The following is a 20,032-nucleotide window of genomic DNA, read 5'->3' as shown; positions in this document are numbered from 1 at the left end:
TTTTCAGGTCTTGAGCTTTTCCCCTCACATGTTTAATTACATGGTTTTCTTGGCTTTCTTTAAGGGATTTATTGATTTCTTCCAATTTTTTGCTTATCTTTTCCTCAATTTCTTTATTGATTTCTTCCATTTTTGTTTGTCTTTTCCTCAATTTCTTTATTGATTTCTTCCATTTTTTGTTTGTCTTTTCCTCAATTTCTTTATTGATTTCTTCCAATCTTTTGTTTGTCTTTTCCTAAATCTCTTCAAGGGAATTCTTCATTTTTTTCTTGGTAGGCCTCTAGCATCTTCATGAAGGTCGCTTTCTTCTGCTTCTTCTACATTGTGATGTTCAGGTCTTGCTGTTGGAGGAGGGCTAGGTTCTGGTGATACCATATTGCTGTTTATGTTGTATGTATTTTTGCATTTACGTCTGTTCATTTCCTCTACTAATAGGTGCAAGAGCTGCCTGTGTCTGAGCGAGCTGGTATTGGTCCACTCTGTGCTTAGTGTGTCTGTGTCTCAAGGGCCCCCTCTAGGTCCAATCTTAGCTCTTGGTCTAATTGTAGCTGGCAGATTCTGTGTCTCAGGGAGCTGCTCTTGGCCCAATCCAAGCTAGCTGATTCTGTGACTCATGGGGCTGCTCTTGGTCTTCTCAGGGCTCTTGGTCCAGTCAGAGCAGACAGATTCTGTGTCTCAGAAAGCCTCTCTTGGTCCAATGAGAGGTGGCAGGTTCTGTGTCTCAGAAAGCCACCCTTGGTCCAATGAGGCCTGGTGGATTCCCTGTGTCAGGAGGTTACTCTTGGTCCAATGAAAGCTCTTGTTCCAATGAGAGCTGGCAGTTTGGTTTCCATGTCTCAGGAAGTTACTGGGGTCACAAGTGGATGGATATTGAGGCAAGGCGTGGCACTTGTAGATTGCAGGGTCCAATGGGGGATTTTGGTGGTGGTGGTGGCTTCGTGCAGGAATTTTCCATACTGTCTGGCAACTGGAGCTGAGTTGGGGCAAGGGTTCTAGGAGACTGAAAATTAAACATTTTTTAAAAGTTAAACAAAAGCAAATGAAGCTGTCTGGCTTACTTCGATTTTTTATTTGGTAATTATAATGAAGAGTATTCATTCTGAAGGGACTATGATTCTGCTCTTACTGACTTCTGACATCTGAGCTTACTCTGGAACATCACTAAGGAGTTTTTGCAAATTAAGATATTTTTGTCACTAACCCTCTTGTGCCTACAATTTGTGTATCTATCTGAAACTCTACCTCCTTTAGCTGTGGTAGTCATAAGGGAAAGCTCATCTGTAAGCATTTCATTGTTGGTGCCTAGTGCTGCTTTATAGCGAAGCTACTGACATTATGCATTTAACAATGAATAGTTGTAATGATATATTTTGTTCCCTAATAAAATTTGCCTGGAGATCAGAATAGAACAAACTACTAGATTAAACATAGATGCCAGGCAGTGGTGGCACACACCTTTAATCCTAGCACTTAGGAGGCAGAGATCCATCTGGATCTCTGTGAGTTCAAAGCCACCTGGATTACATGAGATTGATTCAGTCTTGGAGAGAAACAGAGACAGCCAGTGGTGGCACATGCCTTTAATCCCAGTACTTGGAAATCACATGTCTTTAATGTCAGCACTAGGAAGGAAGTAATATGGCTGGGTGGAGAAAGGTATATAAGGCACGAGGAGACAAGAACTAAGCCCATTTCAGCTGGAGACCTTTTGCCTGAGGACTCAGACATTCAGTCAGTCAGAGGATTCATGGAGTTGGTGAGGTGACCTGTGGCTTGTTCCTTTGTCACTCTGATCTCTCAGCATTTACCCCAAAATCTGGCCCTTTTTTTATGATCTTTAGAATTTGAGCAACAAATAGTAAGTTAGCTGTATCTGGATCTCTTCATTATCTATCATTATCCTGTCTCAGCAAGATGATGATAAAAAATATATTCTTACTTATGCTTATTGTAAGAATGTTATACCTGCATGTCTGTCTGTTTGCTACTTATGTGCCCAGGCCATGTGGGAGTTCCACAAAGGCATCAGGCTTTCTGAAACTGGAGTTACATGTGGCTATGAGCCTCTATGAGGGTGCCTGGAATTGAACCAGGGTCCTCTGGAAGAAGATCCAGTACTTTAAACACAGAGCAAACTCTCCAACCCTCCCCCTTTGTGGTCTTTTTGTTTTGTGCTTTTTTTCTTTTTATCTAATTTTGATAGAGATCTTCTCTATGTTGCCCTGGCTATCTGGTAACTTGCTCTGTAGACCAGGCTGGCCCCCAACTCATAGAGATATACCTGCATCTTCTTCCTGAGTGCTGGGATTAAAGGTGTGAGCTATCTCCACCTGGCAGATGATAACTATGTAAAACAGAAGTGTTCTTTCAGCTGCTGTAGAAGCAATCATTACACAGAACTGGGCACAAAAGTTTAGATGTACTCCTAAACCCTAGAATCCCACAATTTCCTCAGTGCCAGGGGCAGAACATTCAGAGACTTTCCCTAAATTTCTAAGGTGTGAATATTAGGAATATTTTCTTCCAAGGTAAAACTGAAAAGATGACTTGATATCTCAAGGAGTACTCACTCTGCTTGCCCTGCTGTGTTTCATCTACCTTCTCAACATTTTTTGAAGAAAGATGGGTCTTCAAATTCTGTATTCTCTGGCTCAAATGGTATTTACTTTTTGTTTGTCTAGGATAATAGAATACAATAGTTTGGAGGTGTGCCAGTATAAAGGGATTATTTTATTCAACCTTTCACAAAGGACAGTGGGTTCCACTTAGATCACTTTCAGAGATGGATCCTGAGTACCTCAGTGCTGGAGTGAAACACAGATTATAGACATGGGCTTGAACCTTCTGCTCTGTTCTTCCTAGAGGAAAAGAAGGGTGAAGGGACTGGGCTGCCTTTTGTAGGACTGAAACTCACATTATGTCCAAAATGAATTCCTTTATATTTTCTAATGAGAATCATTACAGTGGGGACCTGCACACTCTTGTTAAAAATAGTGACTCCATTTTCCACCTGCTTTCAAAATTATTAATTTATTTTTTGAAATTATAATGTCATTTCTTTTTCTCTTTTCTCCCTCCAAACTCTCCCCAAAATATCTCCCTGTTCTCTTTCAAATTCATGCCCTCATTCTTCATCATTTGTTGTCACACGCACACATTCATGTGTATATACACATAGACTACTAAGTATAACCTGCTCAGTCTGTATAGTGCTACTAGAATATTGGGGGATATATTAAGGCAACTCCATGTAGATAAAAGGGAGGTTTTTTTGGGGGTAATGTGCAGCAAGTAAAGAGATTGGTTACAGTATCTGGGAGAGGTGAAATGCAGTCCAGTGGTATTCTCTGGAGAGCTCTGATTGGTTTACCATCCAGCATCCAGAATCACCAGAAACCAAGAGAGTAGGCACATCCAGATCATGGGTCTTAAGGGATCCCGTCTTGGCCCCACCTCAGGGTAGGGTCATAGGTAGGTGTGACAGCTACCAGAAGACTCACTGGGGGTAGTACTTTCCAGTCAAAGCTGGTACATCTAGCTACCTACTACACTAGTATGTATGTTTTTAGGGAGGTCAGGAAGCATTTATCTGAATTGTTCTATTATCAATAACAATTCTGGAGTCAGATATTGGGGTAAAACCCTGATAATTCAAGAAAGCTGCAATGGAAACCAGCTGACCCTCTCCATCCATATTTCCCAGACTGAAAGGACCTACATATCTTTGTATGCTCTCTATTTCTTCCCATGTTCTCTATCATATCCTGGGTCCTAAAAATTTTCCATGGCTAATTCTGGCCATATAGTCATAGACACTGCCCCCTGATTCAAGGTTAACTTTGTTAACAGTCTTAGAGTGTCATAGTTTGATCTATGATATCAAAACCATGTCCATTTTGTATTGGATAAGCAATTACTGTGGTCTTTCCTAGGTAAGATTCGTTCTGCCATTTTCAGCCTTTCTTACCTGTGTCTATATTTTTGTTGTTTCTTTTTGTTGTATATGTGAAGGGTTGAAGGCTTCTGTGCTTTCCTACATCAACTTTAGCATTTTTATGTTGTTCTTATTTAGCTTATGTCTTGCTGGTGAGACTTCATGAGTTTAGATTCTGATATTCCTAGGAGACAAAATCTCACAGCCAACTCCATGTTCTTCTGACTCTTAATCATTCTGTCCCCTCTTCTGAAATGATCCCTGAGCCTCAGGTGCAGAAGTTGTTTCATCCATCTGCTTTTGTGCTAGTATTTTTAATGTAATGAAGGTAAAGACACAACTCTTGAAACTTCACTTTTTCCCAGCCTCACTGGCTCAGTTTGTGCAGTTTGAAATTCTCAGTTTTTCTGCAGGATGAACTCTTTTTCATGAGCACTCATTAGAATGGCTGTTTCTCTGGGCACTCCTTCTCAGTCTAACGAGAACAAGAGAAGGAAACTCAAGGTGCAATGGGCTTTCATCTGTGTTGTGTTATTACAGACAACACAAATGTAAGTGAAAAGAGTGGTTCACACAACATATAGTTTTAACTTCCCTGACTTCTCCAGCTCTGCCCCAATCATGGTGCTTTGATAACTTTGACCTCCCAGCTTTTGTTGCACAAATTCCACTTCTTTTCTTAATTTATCTTTCTCTGCTTCAGCTCTGGACTCTAATGTTCTAAAGAAATTGTAGCCACAAAGAATCTATTGTTTGATGATACTTGTGGGATATTTATACACTGTGTGAAGATATATTGCTGTGATTGGATAAGGAGCTGAATTGTCAATAGTTAGGCAGGAAGTATAGGCAGGACTTATGGACACAGAGAGGGAGTGAAGGATATAATTGAGGAACAGAAGAGATGGTAAGGAGATGGGGGGAAATCAGACATACAGAATGGAAGAAAGATAAAAAGCCACAATTTAAAATGTAGATTAATATAAATGGCCTAATTTAAATTATAAGAGCAAGTGGGGTAAGCCTGCTCTAAGGCCTAGTTTTAAGAATTCATATTAAGTTTCTGTGTCATTATTTGTGAGCTGGTGGCCCAAATAAAAATCCTTCTATAGCTACTTGTACATTTCCTGAAGATCCCAGGATTTTTGGAGAATTTGTTGCCCCAGTTCCTCATGCATCTGATGTTCTTCATGAGCACCCCAGAATTATTGAGATCTCATGATGACCCTTAATGGCTTTATTCAAAATGGTAGAAACTTGGGTCTAAGAAAAGATATTTCATAAGGGCTCAATAGCCATCTGTCCCCATGAAATTTTTTCACTGAAAAAATATCAGCCATCTTAATGTCATATATTTTCTGTTTTTGTGGTAATTTATTGACCCAAATGACTGAATGAAGCAACTTCTGCACCTGAGGCTCAGGGATCATTTCAGAAGAGGAGCCAGAATGATTAATGTAGTTATGGAAAGACACAGTGGGAAATATCCATGAACCACAGGATGAAGAGTGTCTAATGTTTGAGCAGAGTAGCTCATTAATCAAGATGGGAACCTTTAGAGTTTTGAAAAAGATTTATTGTTATGCTTGTGTTTATGAGTGCTTTGCCTGCACATATAGTATGTAAGTGTAGCATGTGCATGAAATGCCCATGGAGGCCAGAAGAGGGTGTTAGATCTCCTGGAACTAAAGTTTCAGGTGGTTGTGAGTCACCATGTGAGTGCTGGGAATTGAACCCAAGTCCTCTATGAGAGCAGCAACTGCTTTTAACTGCTGAGCCATCTTTTCAGGCATGACCTTCCTATCTTGGTTGAGGATTGCTATTGGTCAGAGCTCTGGGTTCATGTCCTGGATATTACCTAAAATGTAATTGAGGGCATGGAAGAGCTTATTTCTGTTTATGCATTATGAGGCTATCTACGTCTTTACACTTACTTTTGGATTTCTTTGTGTCAGCTTTTTATAGTAACCAGAAATCTTTTCATTAGTTTTCACAAAAATGAACTTATGTTTTATTTCTAGGTGGAAGCCACTATATGTTAATGAACCGTGTGTCACAAATTCTTCAAGACCATGGCCATAATGTGACCAGTCTGCTTAATGAAAAGCTTCTCTATCCAGGTACTTTTGAAATCAATTATTACATCAAGTCACTTTGAATAAAAAATAATGGCTTTTGTATAGAACTGCTTGATATAAGTACTGTATTTGATCTTATTTAGATATAAATCATGGTACAGGTGTTTGTGTGTGTTTGTGTTTTTTTATGTGTCTGAATGTGTATGTGTGGGTATATAAGTTTTATAGACCTCATATGATAAACTTCTGTATTTTACTTCCTGATGTAGACTGACTGTGATGGCCAGAACCAATGATATTGAGCATTATTGATCCTTAAGTACTAGGCCTAGTAAAAGCTGATTGGCTTATGAAGGTATACACTTGGAAATGAATTACATTGTCCATCCATGGGTAGATATTTTTACTCAGTGGGTTAGGTGTTTATGGAAGAAAGAACCTTCCCTTCTCTGGCCTCTTTCTTTCTTTTGTCATGTGGCTCAAGTGCTCACTATACATTAAACACATCATCTTCTGTGTTATGATGCAGTGAAAAGGCATCCAGCAAAGGCTCCACACAACAGCTCCACATAATCCTGGATTGTCAATATTTAAAACTATGAAATAAATAATTTTTTATGTTTATATATATTTTCCTCGTTATATTTACATGTTATGGTGTGTATTTCTGCATATGAGTACAAGTGCCTAAGAGGGCCAACACAGGTGGTTGAATTACCTTGACCTGGAGTTAGCAGGCAGTTGGGAGCTGCCTGATGTGGATTTTGGGAACTGAACATGGGTCCTCTGCAACAGTAGTATACACTTTAAACTGCTGAGCCATCTCATAAAATATTAACACTATAAATTAAATAATATCAGATATTTTGTTATGGCACTAAAAAGAGATTAACTATCCCAATACTTGTATGCCACTCACAGTCAATACTACACATCATTATTGATCATTTTGAGTAATTTCATGTCAAGTATGTCTAAATGTATTGTTGAACCAACATATTCTGCCATATTTAGGATTTTAATTATCTAAGGATAGTTACACTCAGTGCTGCATGAATCAGTTTCTATTTTTAAAAGCCTTACAATTTAAGAAATATTTTCTAGCAATCTTTTTATTTATGCTCAGTTTTAGGATGTGTGATTGAGAAAACCCCAGATTCTTGAAGAATAACTGGCTCTCACAAAGCTTTGCAGAATGATATCAGAAGATTTTATTTAGCTTAGTGAGTACAGAGAATCAGAAGCAAATCAAAGACTGATATCATTCTGCAAAGCTTTGAAGATTCTCTTAAGTAAACCAAAACCCACCAGTCTCTGCTGATCGATTTGGTCACAGAAACCCAGAAAACTTCAATTCTTTGTTTATTGGATCTATTTTTATACATTTAATTTGCCTTAATATTCTGGTTTCATAACTGCAATTCATGCTTATCCTCTTTTGCCTAGTCTCATAACCTTTGATACATTGCTCAGGCCTATAGACTCTGTGATCTTTTAACAAGCTATGCACTAAAGGTCTGCAAAGAAATCCTGCATGTCTGTTGACCAATTGTCTTTAATTCTTAGATGAAAGTGCTGTTGACCTAAATTTTCTTTTGTCTTTTATTTTCTTTTTCTTCTCTCTCCCTGGCACTATGCACTGCTATTTGCCCCCTTCCTTTGTTCTCTTCTTTCTTTTCTTTTTATTAGTTTTTCTGACACAGGCCCAGGCTTTCATGGAACATATTCATATACCCATGGTTGGTCTCAAACTCAGGGAATGCTCTTATCCTAGCTTCTCAAAGTCAGGGTTCATAGGCATGAGTCACCACTCCCAACTCAGAGGTCCTTTCTACTTCCATAAACATTGGACATTTCAGATGTGATAATGGGTTAGACTTTCTTTTTATTTCCTAGTAGAGGTTAAGTGGATTAGTGAATAGAGAAACAACATTACTAGAGCTTTTTTTTTTTTTTTTTTTTTGGGTTTTTCGAGACAGGGTTTCTCTGTGTAGCTTTGCGCCTTTTCCTGGAACTCACTTGGTAGTCCAGGCTGGCCTCGAACTCACAGAGATCTGCCTGGCTCTGCCTCCCGAGTGCTGGGATTAAAGGCGTGCGCCACCAACGCCCGGCTTACTAGAGCATTTTTATCCAACCTTCAACTGAAACTATGTATTAAAACATGTAAACATTAATTATTTGTCTGAATTACTTTTATTCTGTGGTTATTCAACCTGAAAAACTGACAGACAACTTGAAGAAATAAAGTATCTAGGGTTCACATGATTTTCAGGTATTTGATAGTGCCAGGATAGAAGGGTTAATGGTTTGACCTTACAGTTCTTTCGTTTTATAACTCGCTTCCTTACACTTACTGTCAACCTTCGTTGACCTATGCAGATCTATTTTCAAGAATTGGGATTTGAAGAACTTAAGGAATGAGTTACACTACTGTCAATAATGTTACAGAAAAATATTACTTCAGTTTCAATGTACTTTATACACAACTGGAACGATCAAAACAATGATTCAAGGAAGGTTGTTGGGGTTCAGAAATACACGATCAGGTAAAACAAGGAAATACACACCAGTAATTACATATTAAATATTAACAGAGCAACCCTTTCCCAGAATTTACTCAGGACAGGTCAGTTTTAACATGTACTATAGATTTTATCAGGGAAAGCACAAAGGAGTGCCAGAAGGCCATATCCAGATTCAGCATACCCTGAGGAGAGCCCTAGGAATATCCTTTTACCAGATTGCATTCTATAGCTATGTTCTGACATGCAACAAAAAAAAAACATGTCTTATAAATTGAATTTAAGTGTTTGTTGCAGGAAGTATGAAATCATGTCCAATAACAATCCCAGGAAAAAAATACACTTGAGGTAAAAGGCCCTCTCCTCTTTTCAATGGAGCTTCTTTCACAGTTCCCCAAGGCCTTGTTCATAATGTGTCAATCTTTTGACCACATTAGCACTCACCATAAAGAAATCTATGTAACCAGATGGTTCTCTCCTGCCTGCCAATTCCTGAATATTCATTTAGAGATTTTATTAAACATAAATCCTTGGTGGAAGGCTCAGGCTTATTACTACCTAGTGCTTACATTTAAATTAATCCATATTTCTTATCTATGCTTTGCCATGTGGTTCGTGGCTTGTTGTCTCATTTTCTACACATCCTGCTTCCTTGGCAGCTGGCTTGTATCTGCCGTGACGCTGCCCTTCTTCATCCCCTTCTTAAGTACAATTGTATCACTTAACATTATTCTGCCTGGCCATTGGCCAAAACAGCTTTATTTATCAACCAATGAGAGCAACACATATTCACAGCATACAGACAGACATCCCACAGCATATGTATGTATGTATGTATGTATGTATGTATGTATGTATCCATGTATGTATGTGTCTATCTGTCTACCTACATACCTATCTTTCTGTTTATCATCTAGAGAAAGGTTTTCATGTATACCAGGCTGGCTTCAATATTGCTTTGTAGTAAATGATACCTTGATTTTCTGGTCAAACTTCCTCTACTTTCTCAGTTCTGGGATAATAAATGTCTGCCTTAAATTTTATGTATGGTTCTTGAGAACAAATGTAGAACTTTGTGTACACTAGGCAGGCACTGTAACAACTGAGCCACATATAAATACCTGTCTACCCCACTTTTCACTAGGTATATATCTCAAGCTAAATGTTGCTTTTGTTTTGGGGGGACCAGTCCAATAACAGCAGAGATCCTCAGTGATTTGCTACAAATATTCAGGCCAGGACCTGTTTGTATACATGTTCTGCCTGACCAGCCAACCTTCATCCCTTCTAGTAGGCTGGTTCTTCTTTGTCATGGTAGTTAGTTAAAAAAGCAGATAGAGCAGATATGATGATATCCCTAACTTAGAATTTAGTTTCAGATTAGAACATAGGCCTTTCTTTCTCTATCAGCTTATTGACTTTAGTCTATAGGAATGAAATGTATGAAACTTTCATTCACTATGTAAGGTGAAGTTGATTCAGTACTGTTGGTTCTACATCTTAAAACACACATTTATCCTTAAATACCAGAATTGTCAAGGTTACGAACAGTCAGTCAGACAGATAAACAGACAAGCACGCACGTACGCACGCACGCTCGTACGCGCGCACGCACGCACGCGCGCACGCACGCACGCGCGCACGCACACACATACACACACACACACACACACACACACACACACACACACACACCTCGAATCTCTCTCTCATATACACAGGCAGAGAGAGAGACAGAGACAGAGACAGAGAGAGACAGAGAGACAGAGAGACTGAGAGAGAGAGAGAGAGAGAGAGAGAGAGAGAGAGAGAGAGAGAGAGAGAGATCATTCTCACAGGAGTCAGAATCACACTGTTATTTGTTTTGAGACAATTGAAACCCTTCTATAAATCAACAGTTGAATCAAGGACAATGGCATAGAGAGGGAACATGTGTGCCCTCTGTATAGCATTCTACTTGACTATTTCTTAATCACTGCTGAACTGAGGAGGATTGGAATGTTAGGATTGACCTGAAAGACTTTCTCCCTCTCACATAGCACTTTGTTCTCTCATGTCCACCCGTCTTCTGAGTTCTCGCAGTCCTGTAGCTACTCAGATCCAAATGAACACACAGAGAATATAATGTGTAACTGCATTATGGCTCAGGCTTCTCACTAGCTAGATCTTACATCTTAAATTAACCCATTTCTATAAATCTATATTTGCCACATGGCTCATGGCTTACTGGTATCTTTACATTTTGCTTCTCCTGGTGGCGACTGGCAGCCTCTCCTCTGTTCTGCCTTTCTCCTTCCTCCTCTCTAGTTAGAATGTCTCACCTAACCCTATTCTGCCTCAACATTGGCCAAACAGCTTTATTTATCAACCAATCAGAGTAACATGTTTTCACAGCATACAAAAAGACAGTCCCCTATCACTTCTCCTTTTCTTTCTAAACAAAAGCATGGTTTTAACTTTAACCTAGTATAATTACATATATCAAGCAAAAATTATAGTTACAATATCTAGTCTATTTGTATTTTGTAAAATTAAAGAACATATTTTATCTATCCTATATTTGTGAGTCTAAAATATCATATCTAATTTATCTTTTATCATAACCAAGGAAAACCATAACTATAACTATCTAGTTTTCAACTACATAAATGACCTCAGAAGGATATAATATTACCTAAGTAAACAGGAAGAGCATTGTAAGCAACTTTCAAAAATCTAGAATGACAGAGACAGCTGGCTGCCTGGACAGTCATCCAAAGTTCCTCTGTAATGTTGGGGCATCCATCTTGAGCCTATAGGCTTAGTCTCTCAGTCACTTTTTCATGAGTCTTGTACAATGTCTATCAGTTTCTTCTGTGAAGCAGGAACCTGAAGTACCATCTTGCCTTGCAAATTTCAGTGGTCACCTTTCTATGGGTCCTACATGTCCAGTCGATACAGCATTTTGTCAAGCAGTCCAGGCAAGAACAGTTTCCTCCCCAAATGGCTATTTTTACCAAGAAGAAGATAACTCCATATAGAGTGCCTTAAATGCCCATCTTCCTCTCTGAAGTAAATTGGTGCTGCCAGGAGCAGACGTGTCTCATTGTCCAGAAATTCTAAATTTTTAAAACATTTTTTTTTTTTTGGTTTTTCGAGACAGGGTTTCTCTGTGTAGCTTTGCGCCTTTCCTGGGACTCACTTGGTAGCCCAGGCTGGCCTCGAACTCACAGAGATCCGCCTGCCTCTGCCTCCCGAGTGCTGGGATTAAAGGCGTGCGCCACCACCGCCCGGCTTAAAACATTTTAAATGCCATATTTTGTAGGTTTTTGAAGTGTTTGAAGATTACCTACCTAACTGAATTATATCTATGTATACCTAGAAAACTTGACATGACTATAAGTTTGACTATCACAGAAGACCAATTATTGATCTGTATTTCTTAACTATCCATTATGATTTAAATGAGTTATGTAAATGTAATACCTTTAAATTTGTATCAATAAACTAAAATCCATAGCAATGTAAAACATTTTTTAAACCAGTTGCTCTTTAAAAGTAGATTCAATCATCTGTCCTTTCATCATATCATATCCCCCTTTTTACCTTAGAAAGGTATTGACTATGACCAATAACAATTTGTAACTAATAACCTAAACAAACACAAATATCCATAATCCATTTTCTAGGAATGCGGGCATAGTTTTCTAGGCTACTTCTTGCTAATAAAGGGCACTGTATTCTTATGGGGATCTTGAGAAACTTAAGAATTATGGTCAAGTTCTGACTGGCATAGTCTGTGATGCTGTATTCTCTGAGCAGTTGCCTGGATGTTGGATCATCTGGGCTATGGTGTCATTGGAGAACTTTCAGGGGGTCTTGTCTGGTCAAACCTGATGTATCTTAATCTAGAACAAATCCATAGCCTCTTGCTTCCTGTGGAAACAAAAGCAGACCGTCCTTTCCAAAGCAACATATCCTTAAATCCAAATTTTGAAGTCAAGATACCTTTTTTTCAAGTTTAATTCAGCAGCCTTTACAATCAAATGTCTTCCTGCAGTTAAAAATATCAAAGACAATATAACCCAGATTCTTTGTGTAATATCCATCTCTACATGGCTTATTTTTATACGATCGTTACTGTCTCTTTAAAGAGTTTATTTTTTAAAACTATTTCATTATATAACTGTCTATATACATATTCTTCCTTCTTCCAAGCCTACATGTACATTTTTACACACACTGTAAACCATTTAAAGTATTGTTAGATCTGAATTATTGTGAATTTATTGCTTTAAACTGCAGCATTACTAGGACTGAAATGGCAGCTTTGGCTGCTGGCTCTGCCCACCTCAGTTTTCCAACATGGTGATGGTATGGTGGTACATTTATCACCATCTCTGGGTCTGGAGGCTATGTGTACCACCAACTATCAGAAGCAGTGGGTCTATGCCTCCAATAAAGCAGTGTGTAGCCCAGAAAACTTTTATTTATTTATTTATTTATTTATTTATTTATTTATTTATTTATTTATTTATTTATTGGTCTGAACTAGCAAATGCTAAATCCACCACATAGTACATTGTGTGGCTTGGAGACACCTCTGTGTACTATGGCAGGAATCCACAGCCATGCTGCAGATCAAGCCTGCATACCATGATCTTGCCATAGGGTAGCTGAAGCCCACAGGATGGCAGGCAGAGTCTCTGTGTGTTCAGATTAAGGGCATGTGCTACCACCGCCTGACTTCTGTTTATGGTGGGCTATGACCTCTGATCTACAGCAAATTTTATTATCATACAAATAAAATATAATCACACCCTATCTCTATTTAAAAATGCAGTTTGCAATGTTTTTTGATCTATAAAGAAAAGATGCCTGAAAGAATATTACTTCAAATGCTGGCATCATAATATAAGGGCACAGCATAGTCCATGTCAAAAGAACACATTTGTGTTTTTTTTGTGTGTGTGTGTGTGTGAATAAATATGCATGCACTTTGCAGAAGCATGTCAATACATACTCACTGCTGATTTGTTTACCACTCTAGAGGCAGTAGGGCCTAATATAATGAAGTCAATAAATTAGGTAGACTAGTCTCATGCAATAGCTAGTTTTATTCAGAGCATCAGGCAATTTATACTCTGGGGGTTAAGAAGAGTCACCTGAGGAAAGTATCCAAGGGTCTTTGTAACCTTTGTTTTGATATGCCTTAATGTCAATAATAATGTTTCTACTGGTACAGTTCCTCTGATTTTAATGCTAATTTTGAGATACAAAATGTAAGGAAAGTCCTTTGTAATTTTCTCTAAAATTATTATGTATGTTCTTTTATAACCCTTGACTCACACCCAATTCCTTCTTTTGATTGTTCCTTGACTTCCCTCAGTGATGGTGGGTGTCATTCTAAGCTTCTCATATTTACAACTTCCTCCAGAGAGACCTAACCAGAATTGTCAAAGAGAATGACAATTTTGAAAGGTCTAAGGCTAAAATCAAGCTCGAAGTGAACCGTTGATTGTATTGTAACGATTCTGTGGGTGCTTTTCCATGTAACATCATTAATAGCATTTTTTTTAGCTATAGATATGGAATTGGTAGGGATATAAAGGGCATTTTCCGGGATCCTGTGTCATTGTTATTTGTGTTGTGTGGGTATAAACATTCAGTTGGATCTATTCAGCTGGATATTATGTCATACAGGGTAGCGATCCTAACTATTTACTATGAGCACTACTGCCTTGCAGACACAAAGGTAAGAGCCTTTCCACTTGGAGACACATTCATAGTGTGTGCTGCAATCTACAATCGTGACTGAATCTCAGATTCTAAAATAAATTTGGGCTGAGACACATGATTCAGGGACAATGAAAAGGAAGTCCCAATCCTATAGTCTGTCTTCAAATAATAATTGAAACTCTCCAGTGAATCTCATGTGAGGATTCTGTTTTTTACCTAATTGTCTTGATTTAAATTCTCATAAATAGCAAGAATCAATGGTTTGAGGATTTTTTTTTTCTGTAAATGAGAGATATAGGTCGAAATTGTCAGGAGTTAAACTTCAAAATTGCAAACAGACTGTTAATTAACACGTGAGAAATGAGAAGTGCTAGAGTGGCCAGTGAAGGCATGGCAGCCTTTTTTTCTTTCCTGATTTCTTTCTTTCTTTCTTTCTTTCTTTCTTTCTTTCTTTCTTTCTTTCTTTCTTTCTTTCTTTCTTTCTTTCTTTCTTTCTTTCTCTCTCTCTCTCTCTCTCTCTCTCTCTCTCTCTCTCTCTCTCTCTCTCTATCTCTCTCTCTCCCTTCCTTTTCTTTTTGAATAAGCATTTAAACTAAAGTCAGAACCCTTGAATTTGATCAAACAAACCACAGACAAACATGGAAACACCACTGCTGTGGATATTGCTCTGTACAAATAAAATGGTGATTGGCCAGTAGCCAGGCAGAAATCATAGGCAGGACAAACAAGAAAGAAAATTCTGGGAAGTGAAAGGCTTAGGCAGAGAGACCTGCCAGCCACTGCCATGACAAACAAGATGTAAGGTATCGGTAAGCCACGAGCCCCATGGCAACTTATAGATTAATAGAAATGGGTTAATTTAAGATAAAAGAAATAGATAACAAGAAGCCTGCCATGGCCACATAGTTTATAAGTAATATAAGCGTCTGTGTGTTTATTTTATAAGTGTACTGTCAGACTGCCGGGGCTTGGCTGGGGACCTGGAGAGAGAGCTCTCCAGATTCACACCACTTTGTCCTGGCGCTGTATATACTCCAAGTGCTTTGCAGCCTCAAGAAACAGGTTTGTGAGTTGAAAGGCAATGTGGGCTACTAAACATAACCCTGCCACAAATCAAAGAAACGAACAATCAAACAAACAAACTCCAAACATGAAATGAACAGCAACAAAAAGGCAAACAAGCAAATCAACACTTGGCATATTTCATTTTAATTTTTCTATGAAAAGCAGGGACTCTGCAGTCAAACTGACTTGTAGTTAACTATAAACTCTAACTCATTATAGTGACAGTTAATGAATAATTTTATACTGTTTTCCTTTATACTTTCTCACACATAAAATGAAAAATAATAGCTGTGTCTTTAAATGAAAGCTGTTGCTAGAATTTTACATTACTGTAGACTGTATAAATGTTCTTGTATTATTGTAAAGTCTCAATAAATGTGGTGTCTTTTTTGTGCTCTAACAAAGAAAGCTTGCCTGGAGATCAAAGTGTTGGGCTAGTCACTAGTTAACCATAGGCAGGCAGTGGTGGCACACACCTTTAATTGTAGCCCTTGGCATCTCATGTCTTTGATCCTAGTACTTGGGAGGCACATGCCTTAAATCACAGTGCTAGGGAGGTGGATACAGGAAGTGATATGGCTGGGTGGAGAGAGGAATATAAGGGAGGAGAAGAAAGGAGCTTGCCCCTTTCAGACTGAGGAGTTGGCAAGGTAAGAGATGGCTGTGGCTTGCTCCTTTGTCTTTCTTATCTTTTACAATTTACTCTAGTATCTGGCTCCAGGATTTTTTTTTATGATCAATTAGGATTTATACTACAAATAAATATTCCCAGATTACAGAATTGAATGGATCAAAATAATGAAACCACTGAAGAAGAAAAATCAAATTTTTGCAAAGAAATAAAATAAAATTATTTTTATCCCCATAATAATGTGTGGTATATTATGATAAATCTAAATTTTACTCAATCCATGTTTTCTAAGATTTTAAAGAGGAGAAAATATCATACCAAGTTATAAACTGGCATCTACCTGAAGATAAGCAAAAGGAAATTGATAATAGAAGACAACTCCTTGCAGAGGAATTAGTTCATTACAGGTAATTTGTTTCAATTCTTGGAACCAACTTATTGCTAATCAAGTATTACAAATGGGGAGATGATGGTCACATGATGCTTTGAGTGAATTTAAGAGAAATGATGACTGGGAGCACTGGTGGATGTGGGGATGGATTGTGTTTGAGTTGTGCACTGTGGATGACTGACAGCTCAATAAATGATGGGATAGTCTCTACAAAGTGGAAGATGTGCCTTCTAGGCCTTGTTTTTACTTGTCATCTGTACATGTAGTCTCAATTAATCTGGTGCAGTCACTTCAACTTCTCTATTCAAGGCAAGAGGAGCCTCCTTCTTTCATGTACCTTGTTACCTTCTTACATAAGTCCCTTAATGGAGGAAGTCACTTTACATGGCTGTGCTTGCCTTGGTCATTTCCTGTTAAACTAATTTAAAAGCTTTCCTTTCCCCCTTTTTATTCCAAACATGATATATCCTGATTGCAGTTTCCCTTCATTCTATCCTCCTAATAGCTCCCCACCTGTGCTCCCACACGGATCCACTCTATTTCTGTCACTCTGTCATTATTAGAAGCCAAACAATCTTCTAAAAGATAATAAAATATAATAACATAAAGCAAAATATCACATCAGAGTTGCACAAGAAAAACAAAGAAAAGGAAAAGGGTGCAAGAGAAGGCACAAGAATCAGAGACCTGCTCTTGTACATAATCATAAAACCCATAACATCACTAAAATGGATGTGTGTGTGAGTGTGTGTGTATGTGTGTGTGTGTGTGTGTGTGTGTGTGTGTGTGTGTGAGAGAGAGAGAGAGAGAGAGAGAGAGAGAGAGAGAGAGAGAGCTGCCTCAGTCTCTCTGAGTTATATTTGCTTTTCTCATGTTGATTTAGAGGTTCTTGTTTTCTTCATGTGGCCTAAACCCTCTGACTCCTTCACGGCCTGCTATTTCTCTGGGATCCCTAACCCCCAAAGGGGGAGAATTGATGGAAACATGCCAATTGGTGTTGAGTGTTCCAAGATCTTTCACACTTTGCATAAAATATGGCTATGGCTTTCTATATTTGTTCCAATCTACTACAGCAGGAAGCTCCTGGGATTATGACTGTACAAGGCCTTTATCTAGGAGTATTGCAAAATGCCTTTGGAAGTAATTTCATTGCTTCATTTCTTGTCTTGTTTTTATAGACTGATATTATTTGGTTTTACCCTAGGTCCCTGGGCTATTTAGTCTCAGGTTCTTGATTACCCATGCAGTGTTTGGTATGTTTCATCTCACAGAGTGGATTTAAAGTCAGATCAGTTAGTGGCTGGTTACTCCTACAAGCTTTGTGCCTCCATTGGCCTAGCATATCTTGCAAGCAGGACAACATTGTAGATCACTGGTTTTGTGACTTGCTTGGTGTTTATATTTCTATTTTGGTACTGTGTACAGTATGTTTCTGTACCAAAGATGCTAGAACCTTACTTTATATAGGCAACAGCTCACTTTCTCCATGTTCAATGGTCTGTGTAGGTGTTGTCTTCAGCAAGAGAGCCTTGTTGTCAGTTTGTGGACAGCAACCTATAGTTTTGGCAATTGCATGGGTTGTCTGGGGAATTTCTGTGGGACCCCTTTGTGTAGCAGGAATCTTCAAAGTTCTTATTAATAAAATCAAACCTGAGGCCAGTTATTGGGGTCAATGCTAGTAGATCAGAGAGACAGAACAGGCCACAGCTATCTCATCTTGCCATTTCCTCAGCTGGTCCTGTTTCCTCAGACTGGAAGCCTCTTAGTCCTCATCCAGAATGGGTCTCAGCTGAATTACTGCTCAAAAGCCTGAATGCTTAACCAGCCAAAATCTTAACCAGCCAAATGCCTCTAGTTTCTGGTTCTCCCGCCTTATATATCTTTTTGCTTTCTACCACCACTCCCTGGGATTAAAGGCTGGCTTTCTGGGATTAAAGGTGTGTGTCACCATGCTTGGCTCTTTCCAATGTGGTCTTGAACTCACAGAGATCCAGAGGGATTTCTGTCTCTGGAATGCTAGGATTAAAGGCGTATGCTATCACTGCCTAACTAGTGGCTTGTCTGTTCTCTGACCCCAGGTAAGTTTATTAAGGTACACAATATTTTGGGGAACACAATACCACCACACCTTTGTCCAACATCTCAATTAGATTGACTCAATTATGATACTGCAAGATCATTTGGTGGCTAGATATTGCAAGTTGTGACTCTGTCTCCCACATCATTTGGCAATTTTACTGAGATCACCTTCATATATATATATATATATATATATATATATATATATATATACATACACATATATATGTGTATATATACACATTTTAGCAAGTGTCTATTATGATAGGTTTCAATTCTATCCCTAAAATGTCCATTTATTTTATCTGTGTCTCCCTGTATTCCCTCCCTCATCACTCTCCTCCCACCCCACTTAACACCCCCATCCCAGACCCGCACTTACACCAGTAACTATCTAGTCTATTTTCCTTTCTTCATGAGCTCTCCCCATTCTCAGTGGTCCCTTACTATTCACCTAACCTCTGTGGTTCTATGAATTATAGCTTGGTTATCATTGACTTAACAGCTAATGGCCAGAGGTTAGTTTAAAACTTTTCAATGGCTAGGTAATACAGATGAGCCTGAGGCTTTTAGTCTTTGACTACAGAACCTCCTTTGCCTTCCACATGGATGACAAGTACGGATTTGTTTCCTGGTTAACTTCATTGGTCTTACTCATCTCTGTCCGAGAAAATTCTACTGAATATTCCAGATGGTACTCAGAGCACCATGATTCTTTCTGGAAATATTTCTCACTCACAGACTGAAAGATCACATATCTTTTGTCATATGTTTGAAAGAAGTCAACTTGCACCTTAGTCTAACATGGTTGTTATTTATTTACATTTTTGACATATATATATTGTATTTTCTTTTCAAGCTTGAACTCTTGAAGTGTGGTTCAAATTACAAGTAAATTACAGTCAAGTTGATGGGAATAGGAACTTGTTGAGAATTTTATAATTGATATACTTTAAAGGGATTATCATTCTACTACAGGTATTTAGGGATTATTATATAAAATATGTAAAAATGAAATTTAGGTGATAAATATGAATTATGCCATGTATCAATCTGCATTCCATTGTTATAACAGAGTAACTCAATTTAGGTGAATTTATAATGAAAAGAAGCTTATTCAGGTTACAGTTGTAGAGGTTCAACTCCTGGTGTCAACATCAGGCAGGTTGATTGAAAGCATCATGATAATGGCAACATAATGGCTAAAGAATGTGTGACTTGAAAAGTCAAGAGAAGAGAAAGAGGGCTGGAGAGATGGCTCAGCCGTTAAAGGCTAGGCTCACAACCAAAAAAAAAAAAAAGAGAGAGAGAGAAGAGAAAGAACAGGATTATGTCTCCCACAGAAGTTAACTCAAAGTCTAATGAGGACTATTTTAACCCTCTATAGGGTAAGGGTTTCTTATAACCTTCTACAAAGGTATGCTCCTAAAGATCCCACTACATCTACACAGCCATATTGGGCACCAACTCTCTGACAGGTGAACCTTTGAAGACAAATGAACAGAGAGCCAAAAGCATGTATATGTCAATATATGTCAATTTATTTGTGAGTGCTAAGGCAAAACAGACTCACATATACAGGACAAGGTAGATCCAGTTGCAGAATACTTCTGT

General features: G+C 38.4%; 1 protein-coding gene across 1 annotated transcript in view; it reads left to right on the top strand.

Annotated features, from left to right (window-relative positions):
* The window catches only part of LOC143268653 (UDP-glucuronosyltransferase 3A2-like), a 39,953-nt gene that overhangs the window by 3,365 nt on the left and 16,556 nt on the right, over positions 1-20,032 (top strand). The window contains exons 2-3 of the mRNA XM_076551787.1: positions 5,956-6,054; positions 16,241-16,355. Coding sequence (XP_076407902.1) covers positions 5,956-6,054; positions 16,241-16,355 — 214 coding nt within the window. The remainder of the gene's footprint in view (positions 1-5,955; positions 6,055-16,240; positions 16,356-20,032) is intronic.

Source organism: Peromyscus maniculatus, chromosome 15, assembly GCF_049852395.1.
Source record: "Peromyscus maniculatus bairdii isolate BWxNUB_F1_BW_parent chromosome 15, HU_Pman_BW_mat_3.1, whole genome shotgun sequence".
Classification (NCBI taxonomy): Eukaryota; Metazoa; Chordata; class Mammalia; order Rodentia; family Cricetidae; genus Peromyscus; species Peromyscus maniculatus.
The sequence above is the reverse complement of the archived record's forward strand: the minus strand, read 5'-3'. Positions and strand labels throughout refer to the sequence as shown.